Here is a 14,721-nt window from a genome sequence, read left to right as displayed (position 1 = left end):
ATAAACAGTAAGTGAACTTCTTTCTGTTTTATACGGCTCCTTTTACAGCACTGATGCTGTAATGTCATTAAAACACAGTCAGTTAAGCAGACTTCAGCATTCATGGGATTGCTCAACCCTAAAACAAGATGAAAGCCGTTACTCGCACGCACCCGTCAGAATCGGCAGGCGCAGAAGCTTCATTGAACATACTGGGGTTAAATAACTGCTCATATTATAAAGACATGGCGGGGAAATGTAATGTAATGCACTACTCTCCATTTTTGAGGGTCGAGAGCCTCAGGTTAGTGCAAATGGAACCCAGGGGTGTCCAAACTCTGTCCTGGAGGGCCGGTGTCCTGCAGATTTTAGCTCCAACCCCAATCAAACACACCTTGAGGAGCTATTCAAGCTTCTACTAGGTATACTAGAAACTTCAATGCAGGTGTGATGAAGGAAGTTGGAGCTAACTGTGCAGGACACCGGCCCTCCTGGACTGAGTTTGGACACCCCTGCACTAGTAAGAGCTTGATTAGCTTGCCCAGGAGTGTCTGATTGGGGTTGTGCAGGACACCGGCCCTCCAGGACCACCTTATTAGTGACCATTGTATGCCTTTCCAAACACAGTGATATGAAAGGTCAAATGTCAGGAGTCAAGCGTGAAGCACTCTGATGTCAACGAATCCCCCACAGCACTGGTGGCTGTCTACAACTCTCATCAACAAGCACAAGATTCTGTGTCTACAAGAGACCTCTCCTCTGCTCACCTGCGTCTCCTCTAGGTGGTCTGTTGCGTGTGTTTTCTGTGAAAAATCAAGGAATTCAGCCAACCGTTCTGCTCAATACACTGGCATGTAACCTGCAATTTAGGCTGTGTTGGCTGCATTTACACTGAAAACATGTCAGTCTTTAAACACAAGCAGTTTCACATCACGCCTGACTCTGCAGTGCTCCATATATCCGCTGCTATCTGCCGATTGTCTTGCATCTGGCTTTTTCTGTTTAGCTGATATGTTAGTGGCAGGACTTTTATTGTGATGGCGTGGCTGATTTTTATTTAGGCGTCTCACAGACTGTGCTGTCAGGATGATTTAATGGCATTCAGAGTCACACGACTTCACTTACATATTCTGATACTCCACTGAAACTGCTGTTAGAGATGAGAAGAGGCGACAGAGGCATCACTGTCAGGGATTTGGCCGAGGTCTAGGGTGATTTACTAAGGCTGGTCAGTTTTATAATCACAATAAAGGAGGATATTAATTGAAACTCCTCATAAATGACTGCAATCGCAGACTGGAGGATGTTCGGGAGACTTATCAGGAGAGGAGGATGTTCTTCATCGATTAGGAGCCACGGCTCTGGAGGAGGAGACACTGGGTGACCTGCTCAAGTGCTGATATACAAACACTTAATAAGCACATGCTAAATCACTAAACGTTTACTATTTCAGGTCTGTTAGGATTTCCTAAATCATTTACATTTACTCAAAGCCAGAATAATGAGAGAGTTTGTTATTAATTTCTAGACAGTCAGTAGTTCACACACATTTCCTTGGTATTTTTTAGCTTTGCTTTGCTTTTAAACTGTATGACTTTGGTCAAATGTTTTGCTTCTCCTTCCACAAGCTGCTCACAGTAGTTTGCAGGGGTTTTGGCCCATTCCTCCTGCAGAATTGCTGTAACTGAGTCAGATTTGCTCGCACACGCTTTTTCATGTCTGCCCACACATTCTCTATAGGATTGAGATCAGGGCTTTGTGATGGCCACTCCACAACATTCCCTCTGTTGTCCTCAAAGCACATGTGAACTCATTTGGCAGTGTGCTTAGGGTCATGGTCTGCTTATTGGCATTTCTTTTAAGGTGCGTGCTCAGTAGTCACGGTTTAATCTTCATACCAGACTTTTTTTAGCGTTATTGGCAATGATGTTCGGTCAATAAACACCGATTACCCTCTTATCAGCCCAGCCCTAGTACACTCTTAAGATACACCATTTCAATCTGTTAGTTTTCAGGAGAGACAGAGGTAGACACACAGGTTTGAACTGACAGCAGTCAGCTTGTGAAGGTGTAAATGTGCAGGTGATTTACCTCAAGAGAGTCAGTCTTCTCGGGTTCACTCCTGAATCGTTTCCTCAGGTCAATGTCCCGGTCAGTTGGAAGGCCGAGTCTTGACATGCTGTCGAAGAGCGCTGCATCAGATCCGTCTATAGTGTCCTTCATCTCGGTGTCCTCAGAAGACGGAGCGGCACCTCTGGTCAGAGTGTCTATTAGCTTGATGACCTCTAGCACCCCCTGGGCCTTGTCTTTGCGCAGGTCTGTGTCGAGGCTGGTCTTTCCAAAACTGTCCAGCATCTCAATGACTTTCAGTGCACCCTGATTCTTGTCCTTCCTCAGGTCGGTGTCCTGAAGGCCAGCGCTGCTCAGGACAGTGGTGAGGGATGGGGAAGTCTGCATCTCACCTGTTGATGAACACACATCATTAGATTATTGACCAACTGCAGTCGACATGCAGCTTTTGGAAATTAACCAAATAAATAAATAAATATAATAAAACATAATAAATAAAACACATATTTGTAGAGCAGCCCTGTTGACATGAATGTTTTCATAAACTTTAATAGGTAAAACTGTCTGAGATGTGAACAAAAGCAGCTGATGCTTCACTGAAGTATCTTAATACAAAATATTAACCCATTTTTAAAAAAATAAATGTATGATAAACATTGCCCTCCCCGTGCATAAACATGCAATTCACCACCTGAGGTCAGACATACTATCCCGTATTTTAATTTGGTCTCTTACCAAACATTAATAAAATGATTAATGGGTCAAAATTATGAAAGCAGGCTAAGTTATGTACAAAAACAAACCAAGTGTGCTCTATTGATGAGCTCTGCAACAAACTAAATGACCATACAATCAATCTGATATACGGTATCTGTTACCTGTAACAAGTTTGCTTATTTATCTATTTATTCATTCATTCATGTATGTATTCATGTATGTGTGCATTCAGTCATTCATCTATGTATTTATGTATTTTTTATTTATTTATTTATTCATTAATTCATTCACTTATTTATATATTTATTTATGCATTTATTTATTCATGTATTTATGTATTTATTTATATATTTAAGTACTAATTTATTCATTTATTTATATATTTATTTATGCATTTATTTATTCATGTATTTATGTATTTATTTATATATTTAAGTACTTATTTATTCATTTATTTATGTATTTATTTATATATTTATTTATATATTTATGCATTTATTTATCTATTTATTTATTCAATTATTTATGCATTTATTTATTCATTTATTTATGTATTTATTTATATATTTATTTATTCATTAATTTATGTATTTATTTATATATTTATTTATTCATTTATTTGTGTATTTATTTATATATTTATGTATTGATTTATTCATTTATGTATTTATTTATTCATGTATTTATCTATTTATTTATGTAATTATTTATGCATTCATTTATTAATGTATGTATTTATTTATTTATTTCTGTATTTATTTATATATTTATGTATTCATTTATTTATGTATTTATCTATTTATTTTTGTAATTATTTATTCATTCATTTATTTCATTCATTTATTATTATTATTATTCATTCATTTATTTTTTATTATTATGTATTTATTTATATATATATATATGTGTGTGTATGTATTTATTTATTTTTCTAATGTATTTATGTATCTATTTATTCATTTATTTATTATTATTCATTTTAATATTTGAAGATTAAAATAGTTATTAACAGTTTTAATGCCTTTAACATCGATGATAATCACATTTCTTCCAGTTTCTTCTATTCAGAAAGTGTTTTGATGTGGTAGAGGACTCGACCGGTACAGGACTCTCCTCACCTTCTTCAGCAGTGGACTGATTTCTGTGGCGTTTTGAGCTCTCTTCATGGTCGTCCAGATCCACTTTCCTCTTGAGCGTGCAGGTGTCCTCCACAGCTTCTGGACCTGCGGTGTCTCCCTGCGAGTCCTTTCTGTTCATCTGAATGAGTTTCAGTAGCTCTTTTACTTTCACTGGGTCATTTTGAGAGGCTGCTTTCCTCGTGCTCGGCTCAGACGGAAACTGGAGCTCCTCCACCTTTTTCTTCACGTTTTCTTGAACCATTGTGTATTTGGCCGGGTTGAAGATGTAGGGCCGCATGAAGCTCTCCCAGTTTGTCTTCTGCCTGGGGGCAGGGAACAGCTTTTCCCTGACGTCCAGTTTGGGATCATAGTCAGTCCTAATGCGCTGTACAGGCTTGCCTTCACGAAGGTTAGTGAGGTAGTCGTAAACCTGCTGCTCTACGGTGGTCCCAAGTTCAGCAGGAGGGTCACTGCGAGACTTGCTGAGAGAGGAGTGGAGAGCGGAGATGAAGGAGTCATGCTGAGGCATCATGGAACTGTGATGATCCGACGACACAGGTTTGCAGCTCTCCGAAGGATTTGAAGCTTAACAAAACACAAACATTACATTATTAATAGTAAATGACATATATAAAACACTACAACAACAACAAATGATCTGTTACTGAGCCTAGGGCTGCTCCATTATCAGAAACACTGAGCTCAAAGGCTCTGAGTCTGAACACTTAGGCCCTTAAACTGGGTCTGAACATTGTCTCCAAATACTCACAGCTCTTTAACGTTCCCCGCTTCTCGCTGTAAATAAAAAGTGCTTGCATACTGGACATTTTCCAGCCATTTCGCCGCTCTGTAAAATAAAATCATATGGGGAATTTCAAATATCCGTTTGCTCATGCCAAGATTACACCATCACTAGATCTTACCACTAGAATTGGCCAGTTGACCAGCAGAGAGCAGGAAGAGAAACCCTCTGTCCTTCACCATATTCACCAACACCTGCAGTGAGTAGACCAAAATCAGTGAAGAAGCAAGAGATGGAGCCATGCCAAACAGTGAAGCTGCCCAATCGACACTCACCAGACCCTCCTCCTCCAGCTTCTGCATCAACAGCCTCAAACTCTTTGGAGATTTGTCCTCCTCCACCACGTCAAACAGACTGCAGACCATGCCAGCCTTAAACACTGGAAAACAAACAAGCATTGCACATCTCGAATACAACTCTAACATACTTCAAGCAGTGTTCCCCCCACCATTAAAGCAGTGTTCCCCTTACCATTAAAGCAGTGTTCCCCCCACCATTAAAGCAGTGTCCCCCCACCATTAAAGCAGTGTCCCCCCCACCATTAAAGCAGTGTTCCCCCCACCATTAAAGCAGTGTTCCCCTTACCATTAAAGCAGTGTTCCCCCCACCATTAAAGCAGTGTCCCCCCACCATTAAAGCAGTGTCCCCCCCACCATTAAAGCAGTGTTCCCCCCACCATTAAAGCAGTGTTCCCCCCACCATTAAAGCAGTGTTCCCCCACCATTAAAGCAGTGTTCCCCCCACCATTAAAGCAGTGTTCCCCCCACCATTAAAGCAGTGTTCCCCCCACCATTAAAGCAGTGTTCCCCCCATCATTAAAGCAGTGTTCCCCCCATCATTAAAGCAGTGTTCCCCCCACCATTAAAGCAGTGTTCCCCCACCATTAAAGCAGTGTTCCCCCCACCATTAAAGCAGTGTTCCCCCCACCATTAAAGCAGTGTTCCCCCCATCATTAAAGCAGTGTTCCCCCCATCATTAAAGCAGTGTCCCCCCCACCATTAAAGCAGTGTTCCCCCCACCATTAAAGCAGTGTTCCCCCACCATTAAAGCAGTGTTCCCCCCACCATTAAAGCAGTGTTCCCCCCACCATTAAAGCAGTGTTCCCCCCACCATTAAAGCAGTGTTCCCCCCACCATTAAAGCAGTGTTCCCCCACCATTAAAGCAGTGTTCCCCCCACCATTAAAGCAGTGTTCCCCCCACCATTAAAGCAGTGTTCCCCCCACCATTAAAGCAGTGTTCCCCCCACCATTAAAGCAGTGTTCCCCCCACCATTAAAGCAGTGTTCCCCCACCATTAAAGCAGTGTTCCCCCCACCATTAAAGCAGTGTTCCCCCCACCATTAAAGCAGTGTTCCCCCCACCATTAAAGCAGTGTTCCCCCCACCATTAAAGCAGTGTTCCCCCCACCATTAAAGCAGTGTTCCCCCCACCATTAAAGCAGTGTTCCCCCACCATTAAAGCAGTGTTACCCCCACCATTAAAGCAGTGTTCCCCCCACCATTAAAGCAGTGTTCCCCCCACCATTAAAGCAGTGTTCCCCCCACCATTAAAGCAGTGTTCCCCCCACCATTAAAGCAGTGTTCCCCCACCATTAAAGCAGTGTTACCCCCACCATTAAAGCAGTGTTCCCCCACCATTAAAGCAGTGTTCCCCCCACCATTATATAAGGGAGGAACCCGCCCCCACAACGGCTGTACGCGCCCCCTTGAGGTTGTATTATCTGCAAAGTTTTTTTAAAATAATTATATAAATAATATCTTATTTACACAGCAGCATGTCATTTCTGTTCTGCACTCGCGTCACAGCAGCTAAAATGTATACAGATGCAGACATCTCAAGTGTCTCGAAAGTTCCGGAGTCTCCCGCAAACGCACAGAGGGAACGCAGCATCACATTTCTCACAGGACTCGTTCTGTTCTCCCAAGGTTGTTCTTCTGAGGTAACTTGTCACGACCGCTCTCCTCAAGAACACCAGTGCGTTCTTGGAATTAAGAAAGCGCCAGTGTATTGATACACAAGCAGTTCCTTGTATACAGCACATTATTAATGCATATATGCTGTGTGTTTAAGACATTCACAATGAATTTCGCTTCATCGTGCACACAAATGCTTGATTGTTTTTAACATTTGATTCAGATGACAATTCATTTTTGGATCACGTTGGAACTGTGTTTCGAATAGATTATTGATCACCCCCTAATTTATACTTTTACATCTAAACAATGCACATTTACACCTGCAGAGTAAATTAAAATAATGATAAAATCTGCATTTTCAGTTATAATTTATTGTACTGTACAGCTGTAACAACAGTTAACATTATATTTCATATGGATACGGATATAATAATATTTATTATTTTTTATAATATAATATAATTGTATTATATTTATATATTTAAATATATATTTAAATTATTTTTAATTTAATTAATAATAATTAAATAAAATATAATTCTAAAAAAATTATAATATTTTATATTTATAATTAATAACATTAAGGAATATATATAATAATAAAAAATATATATATATATATATATGTATAAATAAGAAAAACACACACACAAAAAGATATATATATATATATATATATATATATATATATATATATATATATATATATATATATATAATATATATTATTAATTATTATGTAATATATAATAATTAGTTTAAAGTATAGACTGCATGATTTTCGATATGAAGTCGCCATGTCTCGGGTGTGTTCACACTGCAGGAGTATCTGGGCTAGCGTTCCCTCACTGCTGTGTTTACACTGTGAGATGGATTAGCGACAGGGGTTTCACCCTGCATGACTTTACTTGCTGCTGACAACTTCATCCAAACTACGTTATTAATAACATTTTTCTTACATTTTAATTAGTGTCTTGCGATTTTGTAGCAGTGTAATGCATTTCATGTGTAATAATGGACACACACTGAGGATCTGCGACATGTTTTAAGCGCTCAGTGATCAAACCTTCATGGCTGCCCGTATAGAGGTTCCAGGAGAAGATGGAGGATGGAATTTTCTGCTTCACCTGCTGTAGCCTCATCACTTTCCCGATCTCAATCTTCTCTGGCCTGAACAGCAACATGCATCATGCATTAATACAGTGCGATGTCATTGACTCCACAGGTAACGCTTGCTGTAGGTGGACTCACAGTTTGTAGGGCAGAAATGGTTGAGAGAGTGACCGGAGGCAGGCCTGGTACACATCTTTTCCCCCATTCACAAAATGTCCACGCCAAACTGTGTAGCAGCGCCGGCCTATAGATACAACCACAGATACAGGCGTCAGTCAGAGCAGAAGGCTGTGTTATTTCCCCTTCCAGAATAAATTAAAGCTGGGTTTGCACTGGGCTTTTATACTCGCCGCGTTCGCCGTTGTTATATTCTTTAAAATGACAGGGGGCGCTCCAAAGACACCCACCATAAAATCAGATGCATAAACAGAGAAGTAAAGTTTCCGGAACTGCGTCATATCATTGATATCAGTCGATATTTAAAACAAACTATTTTTATAAATTATTTTAAAAATTATAAAGATTTTTATAACCATTAAAGATTTGTTTTTAGTCAAACTTTGATGCATCAATTGCTTTTGTTCATATCTCAGACAATTTTACCTTTTAAAGTTTATTAAAATATTAATGACAACAGAACATGGGTTACTCTACACATATATTATATTATAGCAAGAATAAGAGCAAAAAAAAAAAAAGAGCACACTTATTAAAAATACAGTTTTTTGAGATTTAGCCCGCTCCACAATTCACACATTACTGTCCGGCAAGTTTCTGACTTAGCCAAAATCAAGTCTCGCGCACCTAAAGCGAACCTCTGCAAACTCTGCGATGACGTCACATTTGCTGCGCGCAGTCAAGCGACGGAGCAGATGAGAAATCCATGAACTGATGCTTGTGTGTTGTGTTTAGCCAATCATATTTCAGCACCCGGGTGACCTTGGTGGAAAACAGCGCACTTAATTCAATCAGTCAGGAAAACTCAACGCATGTGGCCACGACCGGAAATGCAACCTCCGGGTGGACAGTAGCAGCTCCAGAATGAGAAGTTCCACAAGGTGGTTATTAATTAGCAAATAATATAAATATTACACACGTTAACATTCGGTGAGCAGGTCACACTGTAACCTCACGTCCTAATAACATGCTATGTGACCAGTGATCAGCAATACGCCTGACAGAAGTGTAAACACAGCCATTCAGCAGCACAGAACAGAGCACTCACTGCACTCCAGCACCATGCTGAGCGTTATCATCTGATGAACACACATTACAGCTCTTGAACATGAGTAAATGTAGATGCTGGATCACTGACATGTGTTGGTTTGCTCTGAGTCTCAGTTCTGAATTCAGTTTCAGACGCTTTATTCTATTCTCCAGATCTGAGCTGATCTGCTGCTGCTGCTGTCAGTAGTGTGCTGATAAACCTCCTGCAGACTCACATTATTATCAGGGCTTGAAATTAACCGTTTTGCTTGGTAGCACCGGTGCTAAAACTTACAAATGTAGGCGCATCAGCCAAAATTTAGTCGCACCCATCAATTGTAAGCAGCGTTACTACAAGTGTCATACAAACAGATTACAAACAACAGTAATCAAACCAACAAGCAAATATATATATATTATATATTATATATTATATAAATGCCCCGAAGGCGAGGCAAGCATTACGGACTTGGCTTTGTTTACTGCAGCAAGTTGACATGACAACTGTTTTAACCCATTCCTGAGCGCCGCGTTTCACATTTCAACTGCAGAGATGCATTCTGCGTCAATGTCTCCCGAATCCGCGCATGTGCTGAACATTTTACAGTAAAACTGGTCGCAACAATTTTATGCACTCGCAAAAATGCTCCCAAATATAGTTTGAGGTCGCATAGATAAAATGTCGGGCGCATATGCCACCAAAATGATCGCAATTTGAGCCCTGATAGCATTTAACACTGAATAAAGCCCATGAGCTGTAGCTGAGCTGACGTTTGTTCACCTGTGAGAAAAGAAGCCGTTTCTAAAATATCAGTTTCAGGTGTTGGTTAAGACAGAAATATTGTCTATCGTGGGTCAATGCTTTTACAAAGAGAACATATTAAATCAGCCTAAAATCAGCCCAGTGTTGTGAATTTAGCTATTTTGCTGCTAGATTTAGCAACTTTTCATACGACCCCAGCAACTTTCTTTATCTAAAAGCACCCAGCAACACATTTAGCATTTTTACATTTATGTGGCGACTTCTAGCAATTTTTAAAAGTGACTGAAAAGAGCCGGGGCTGCAGGCTTCACTCAGCAGAGTAAATCACTAGCTCAGACAGTCTTTCATAACGGTTAATCGACTGATATTGTTATCATGTATAATTGTTGGTCATTTAGGCAGCAATAAACTCCAATAGTGCTACAACTGTTGTCATTTTCACAAATGTGCCACACTTCAGTGCATTTCTCACAGCACTATTTACATTTGCACAACAGCTAATGCATTTAATTCAAATAATGTTTTTGCTGAGACGGCCAGTCAGTTTGAGAAAACATTATTTCGTATTCTACATAAAGGTTACGATTACACAACGACGTCATCACGCAAACTAAATGTTAATAAGAACCTATTTATCGTGCATCTGGATGTAATGTTTCAATATAATATAATACATGGCACCTCAGAGAGTAGAGACATGACGGGCGTACGCTTGTCAGATACTAGCGATGACGTCATTGATATGCAAATCAGTGTGTGACGTCATCTGGCAGCATTTAGCTACTTTTTGGGCAGGCTTTAGCTACTTTTCATTGGAAATAGTTGGCAACACTGAATCAGAAATTTGGCTTCATAGTCAGAGTCACGTCAATCTGGCAACCTGCGCTTGCATGCACTCGCCAGAGGAGGAGCCGAGCCAAATGTGTTGTGATTTAGGAGTGCAATACCTAGTTCAGCCACTGGGTGTCAAACTGACATACTGTACCTTTATATAATCAGAGAAGAAAAGACAGAGTCCAGTGTGGTTATACTGTTATCCTGAGGAGAAATCATGCCTACCTACACTCGTGCCAGCAGGCTGACTGTTGGACCTGAAAAACAAAGACAATTTCAATAAAACAAACAGAGTTTTACAAGCCACTTCAGCGAGAGTACAGGGGTACAGTCAGGTACCTGAAAGGAGGCAGTGGTTTAGGGATGACCGTTGAAGCTTCTTTGCCTTTAAAGTAATAAGAGACCACAGCATACGGACACACATGCCTTGGCCTGGAAGAAATCTCGAAATCCACATACTCATAGAAGTATTGCTGCGAATACAACAACAAAAAGCCAACATCTTACAGGGAAAGCAAGTCATTGGGGAAGGGTGATATCTTACTGTTTGCAATATACCAGTAAACATTTGAGTTATCTTAATAATAACCTATAATCAGTCAGTGCAGTGTTTATTACAGCAGTGCAGTTGTTGACTAACAGATTCACTCAAATCCCTTTCCTTTAAATTCAGTCTGCTTATTTTTACCTGCGTATACTCAAAAGCCATGTGTGACTGTGAGGACGTCACGCGAGTCGAGCTCTTGGAGAAATGGCTGTCAAATTTAGGTGTGGGATCAATCCCTCTGGACGTGCGGTTATCTGGATATCGGGATATACAGTCGTGCACGCTCTTCACCCGACCCTGACGTACAGAAAACCAAACCATCTCAGACTCAAGAGCAACGCAGCGTTCAGGTGAAAACTATAGACCGCTGACGTACCTTTATCACTTTGAAGATGATGATCTCTCCTGCAGCTCCAGGCTCAAACGGGTTGATTTGAAGTAAATCAGAGAACTGACACAGGTAAACGCCTGCAAAGTCAACACACTTTTATTCCATGCACATCTGCACAGTGTCAATCAGCTGAATTGAGAAGAGCATTTTCATTAATCTCTCATTTCATTGCCTGTGATTCCCCGCAGGCTCCTTCCCATCAAAACTCAAGATCTAGTGCTTTGAAATTAGATTTAGTCGGAAAGTTTGATCCTTCACCTTTAGATGGATTCCCCAACATGCTCATCCAGCTGCTGCCAACAGACAGACCTTTCTCACACACCACAGAGACCTGCGGGCAGCAGACCAAACACATCAGTGTTACAAACACTGCAGCAGACGCCACACCAAAATAAGAGTGGCAAATGAGCATCTGTAAAGAAGGAAAAGCAAAATAAAGTGTGGAGTAAGCCGGCTGTTTACCTTTTGAGCATCACAAAGCAGGAAGCAGAAGGTTTCAGACAGCTCTTTATCCGTGCGCCCGTCCTGCTTGAGCTCCTTTCTCTTCTCCATGAACTGCACATTCACAACATCACAGTGTTACGACCATGCAGCAAGACTAATCCAGATATGTAGAAGATCATGCAATTATTATTGCTCATACACCCTCACACTCAACACAAGCAACATCTGCATCTCAGTAAACCACAGCAAACTTTTGGATTGGGCAGCATATCAAGTAGAGCTGAACATCTACAGTTTGAGCATCGATATCGTGTGTATCCGCATTAGCCACACTGCTGAATTACATATTAATTTTATTAAAGATTAAATATAAAGCTTTATATCTTATTTATATAGTAACGACCATGTTATTTTACATTTGATTGTTATGTTTTTGTACCTGAATACTGTTAGAGCGTCTGAATATTACATTAACCCATCTGTAAATCATGACAATATTGTGTTGGGCTGAAGCCTTGTGGATCAGCGTATATTTGCTTTTACAGCCTTTAATTTGTACACTGACACGTGTTTGATATGGTTTGTTTTTACCCATATGACTCAGCCCTATAATAATATATTCTAATCTAGAAAATAGTATCTGGATGCAGCCTTTATGATGCAAGCTGAGACTGCATCACTCAGCAATCCGATTTCAGACACAATGAACTCAATGGAGAGAGTGACGTCACAGTTAGCGGCGGGGTTAGGTGAGCCCATTAAAAAGCATTGGATGCAGCTCAGAATGCACTGCACCAGGTCTGCATCCAGACCCCTCTCAATCTAGATTATGTAATGGTTTAGTAATAGGTCACAGCCTCCACATAGCCACAAACCATTATTTTTGCTGATTTCTTTATGACTTCTTTGTGTTCTTCCACTTATCCAGGGACGGGGTCTCAGGAGAGAACTCCAGACTTCCCTCTGCCCAGATATATCCTCCAACCCCTCCAGAGGGATACCAAGAGACATGATCCCTGCATTGCTTGGGTCTTCTGCAATGCCTACTGTCAGTGGGACAAGCCGGGAAGAACACCCCCAGGAGTCATCCTCAACTGGCTTCTCTGGAGGAGCAGCAGCTCTACTCAAAGTTCCTGCCGGGTGACAGAGCTCCTCACCGTATCTCTAATGCTGCGTTCACATCACACGTGAGTGAGTTACATGTTAAGTCAATGCAAAGATGTGAATAGACGTCCTGTGGCGCGTATGACATGATTCGTGTGAGTTGAGCATTTCAGCAGACATTTGCGCCGTGTTAACCAATCATGAGGTTTGTCTTGTAGGGTGCTTTGTTGTTGGTGTCGTGAACATCATCAATGTATGTCATCTTCTTATCCCCCATGCAGCCTTTATTGAGGAGATCCTCAAAGTATTCCTTCCACCGTTTGACAGCATCCACAGTTGAATCTACAGCTGTAGGTGTAGAGCTGCTTCTTTGTCCTGAGGTGCTGGGCGGTTTCCAGAATTCCAGAGGCAAACCTGTAGTTTTCTAGTGGCTCAATAACATTTGGATCTGGTGACTGTGCAGGTCATTGGAGGTGATCAACTTCACTTTCATGTTCCTCAAACCACTCTGTCACCTGTCTTGCTGTGTGTATAGATGCATTATCATCCTGACACACGGCACACCCCTCAGGATACTATATTTGAACCATTGGGTGCACATGGTCCTCCAGAATGGATTGGTAGCCCTTGGCAGCTATACTCCAAGCCAGCACAATTATTGGGCCACGGGAATAGCAGGATATTCCATCATTAATCTAGTCCCATGGCTGACTCTGGGCATACTTTACTGATCATCATACTTTAGTGATAAACTTATTATCTGCTATCTATCTTTTGTCGTCACACGCTGCCAGAGCTGTATCTCCGAGGACTGTCTGGTGTCAGAGTTGACTGTGAGTAGAGTAGAGCCAGCAGTAGAGTCTACTCCTCTTCATCTTTAGCACTCAGCATGAAGGAGATCCTCGCTAATGTTCTCTTTTAATGTGGCATCAATATTGGGTTCTACCCGCTTAATTGAACGTCTATGGTGGTTTAGGAAAACATCATACTACATGTCCAATATTACAACACATTCCCTTTCTGTTCATGTCACTCAGTTGGCATTACCTCTAATAGAGGTCCGCTTCAGGATGGAGTAACACATATCATTTATCATGTCTTTAGGATTATTAATAAAGTTGATTGTTTAAGGGCTAGATTATATGATGACCTTAGGGTCAACACTCTTCAGAGTAAAACCGGAATGATATGGGTGTCATGTTTCTCTATGCCAAGTCATTTGCTTCCTCTGGATCTTCAGGTGCAAAGAACTGTCATGTGGATCTGGACGTTTAACGCAATGACTGTAAAAAATATGGACGACGCGACAGCCCCTTTTCCCATTGAACGCCTTGAGGGCAAAACGCCTGCTTGACGGACACAAACTGTCGCAAAAGACTGCTGAAATTGGAGCCAGACATGCGCAGAAGGACTGTCTGATGGAGCCAGAGGAGGAGCCGCGAAAATGAGCGGAGTTGAGCTTCCAACCAAACGCTTTATGTAAAATCAACCACGCCCCCCGAACTTCTCAGCATGCGTTTGCTGTCATATCAACACAAATGGATGTAATAACGTTAACAAATATGAGGGTTTTATATATTCAATCGCGCAAGCTCCGGGCCGCAGCGCATAACTTACTCGCGGCGTCGCGGGCTGATTCCGGCTCGCATGCGACAGCGCCGGCTCGCTCGGCCGCATCTGGCTCGATTGACTCGGACTGGAATCAGGCAGTGAGTCC

At 41.2% G+C, this 14,721-nt stretch overlaps 1 protein-coding gene across 1 annotated transcript in view; it reads right to left on the bottom strand.

The window, feature by feature from the left end:
• tasora (transcription activation suppressor a) overlaps positions 1-14,721 on the bottom strand; it is a 35,502-nt gene that overhangs the window by 13,973 nt on the left and 6,808 nt on the right. Inside the window, exons 3-15 of the mRNA XM_087304668.1 lie at positions 11,919-12,011; positions 11,715-11,787; positions 11,442-11,533; positions 11,207-11,362; positions 10,858-10,991; positions 10,744-10,775; positions 7,854-7,959; positions 7,669-7,772; positions 4,962-5,065; positions 4,808-4,880; positions 4,654-4,731; positions 3,885-4,469; positions 2,071-2,441 (exon numbers count right to left, since the gene is read on the bottom strand). Coding sequence (XP_087160794.1) covers positions 2,071-2,441; positions 3,885-4,469; positions 4,654-4,731; positions 4,808-4,880; positions 4,962-5,065; positions 7,669-7,772; positions 7,854-7,959; positions 10,744-10,775; positions 10,858-10,991; positions 11,207-11,362; positions 11,442-11,533; positions 11,715-11,787; positions 11,919-12,011 — 2,001 coding nt within the window. The remainder of the gene's footprint in view (positions 1-2,070; positions 2,442-3,884; positions 4,470-4,653; positions 4,732-4,807; positions 4,881-4,961; positions 5,066-7,668; positions 7,773-7,853; positions 7,960-10,743; positions 10,776-10,857; positions 10,992-11,206; positions 11,363-11,441; positions 11,534-11,714; positions 11,788-11,918; positions 12,012-14,721) is intronic.

Source organism: Danio rerio, chromosome 22 (genome assembly GCF_052040795.2).
Source record: "Danio rerio strain M-AB ecotype USA chromosome 22, GRCz13ab, whole genome shotgun sequence".
In the NCBI taxonomy this organism is placed as follows: Eukaryota; Metazoa; Chordata; class Actinopteri; order Cypriniformes; family Danionidae; genus Danio; species Danio rerio.
This window is presented reverse-complemented; position numbering and strand designations above follow the sequence as displayed.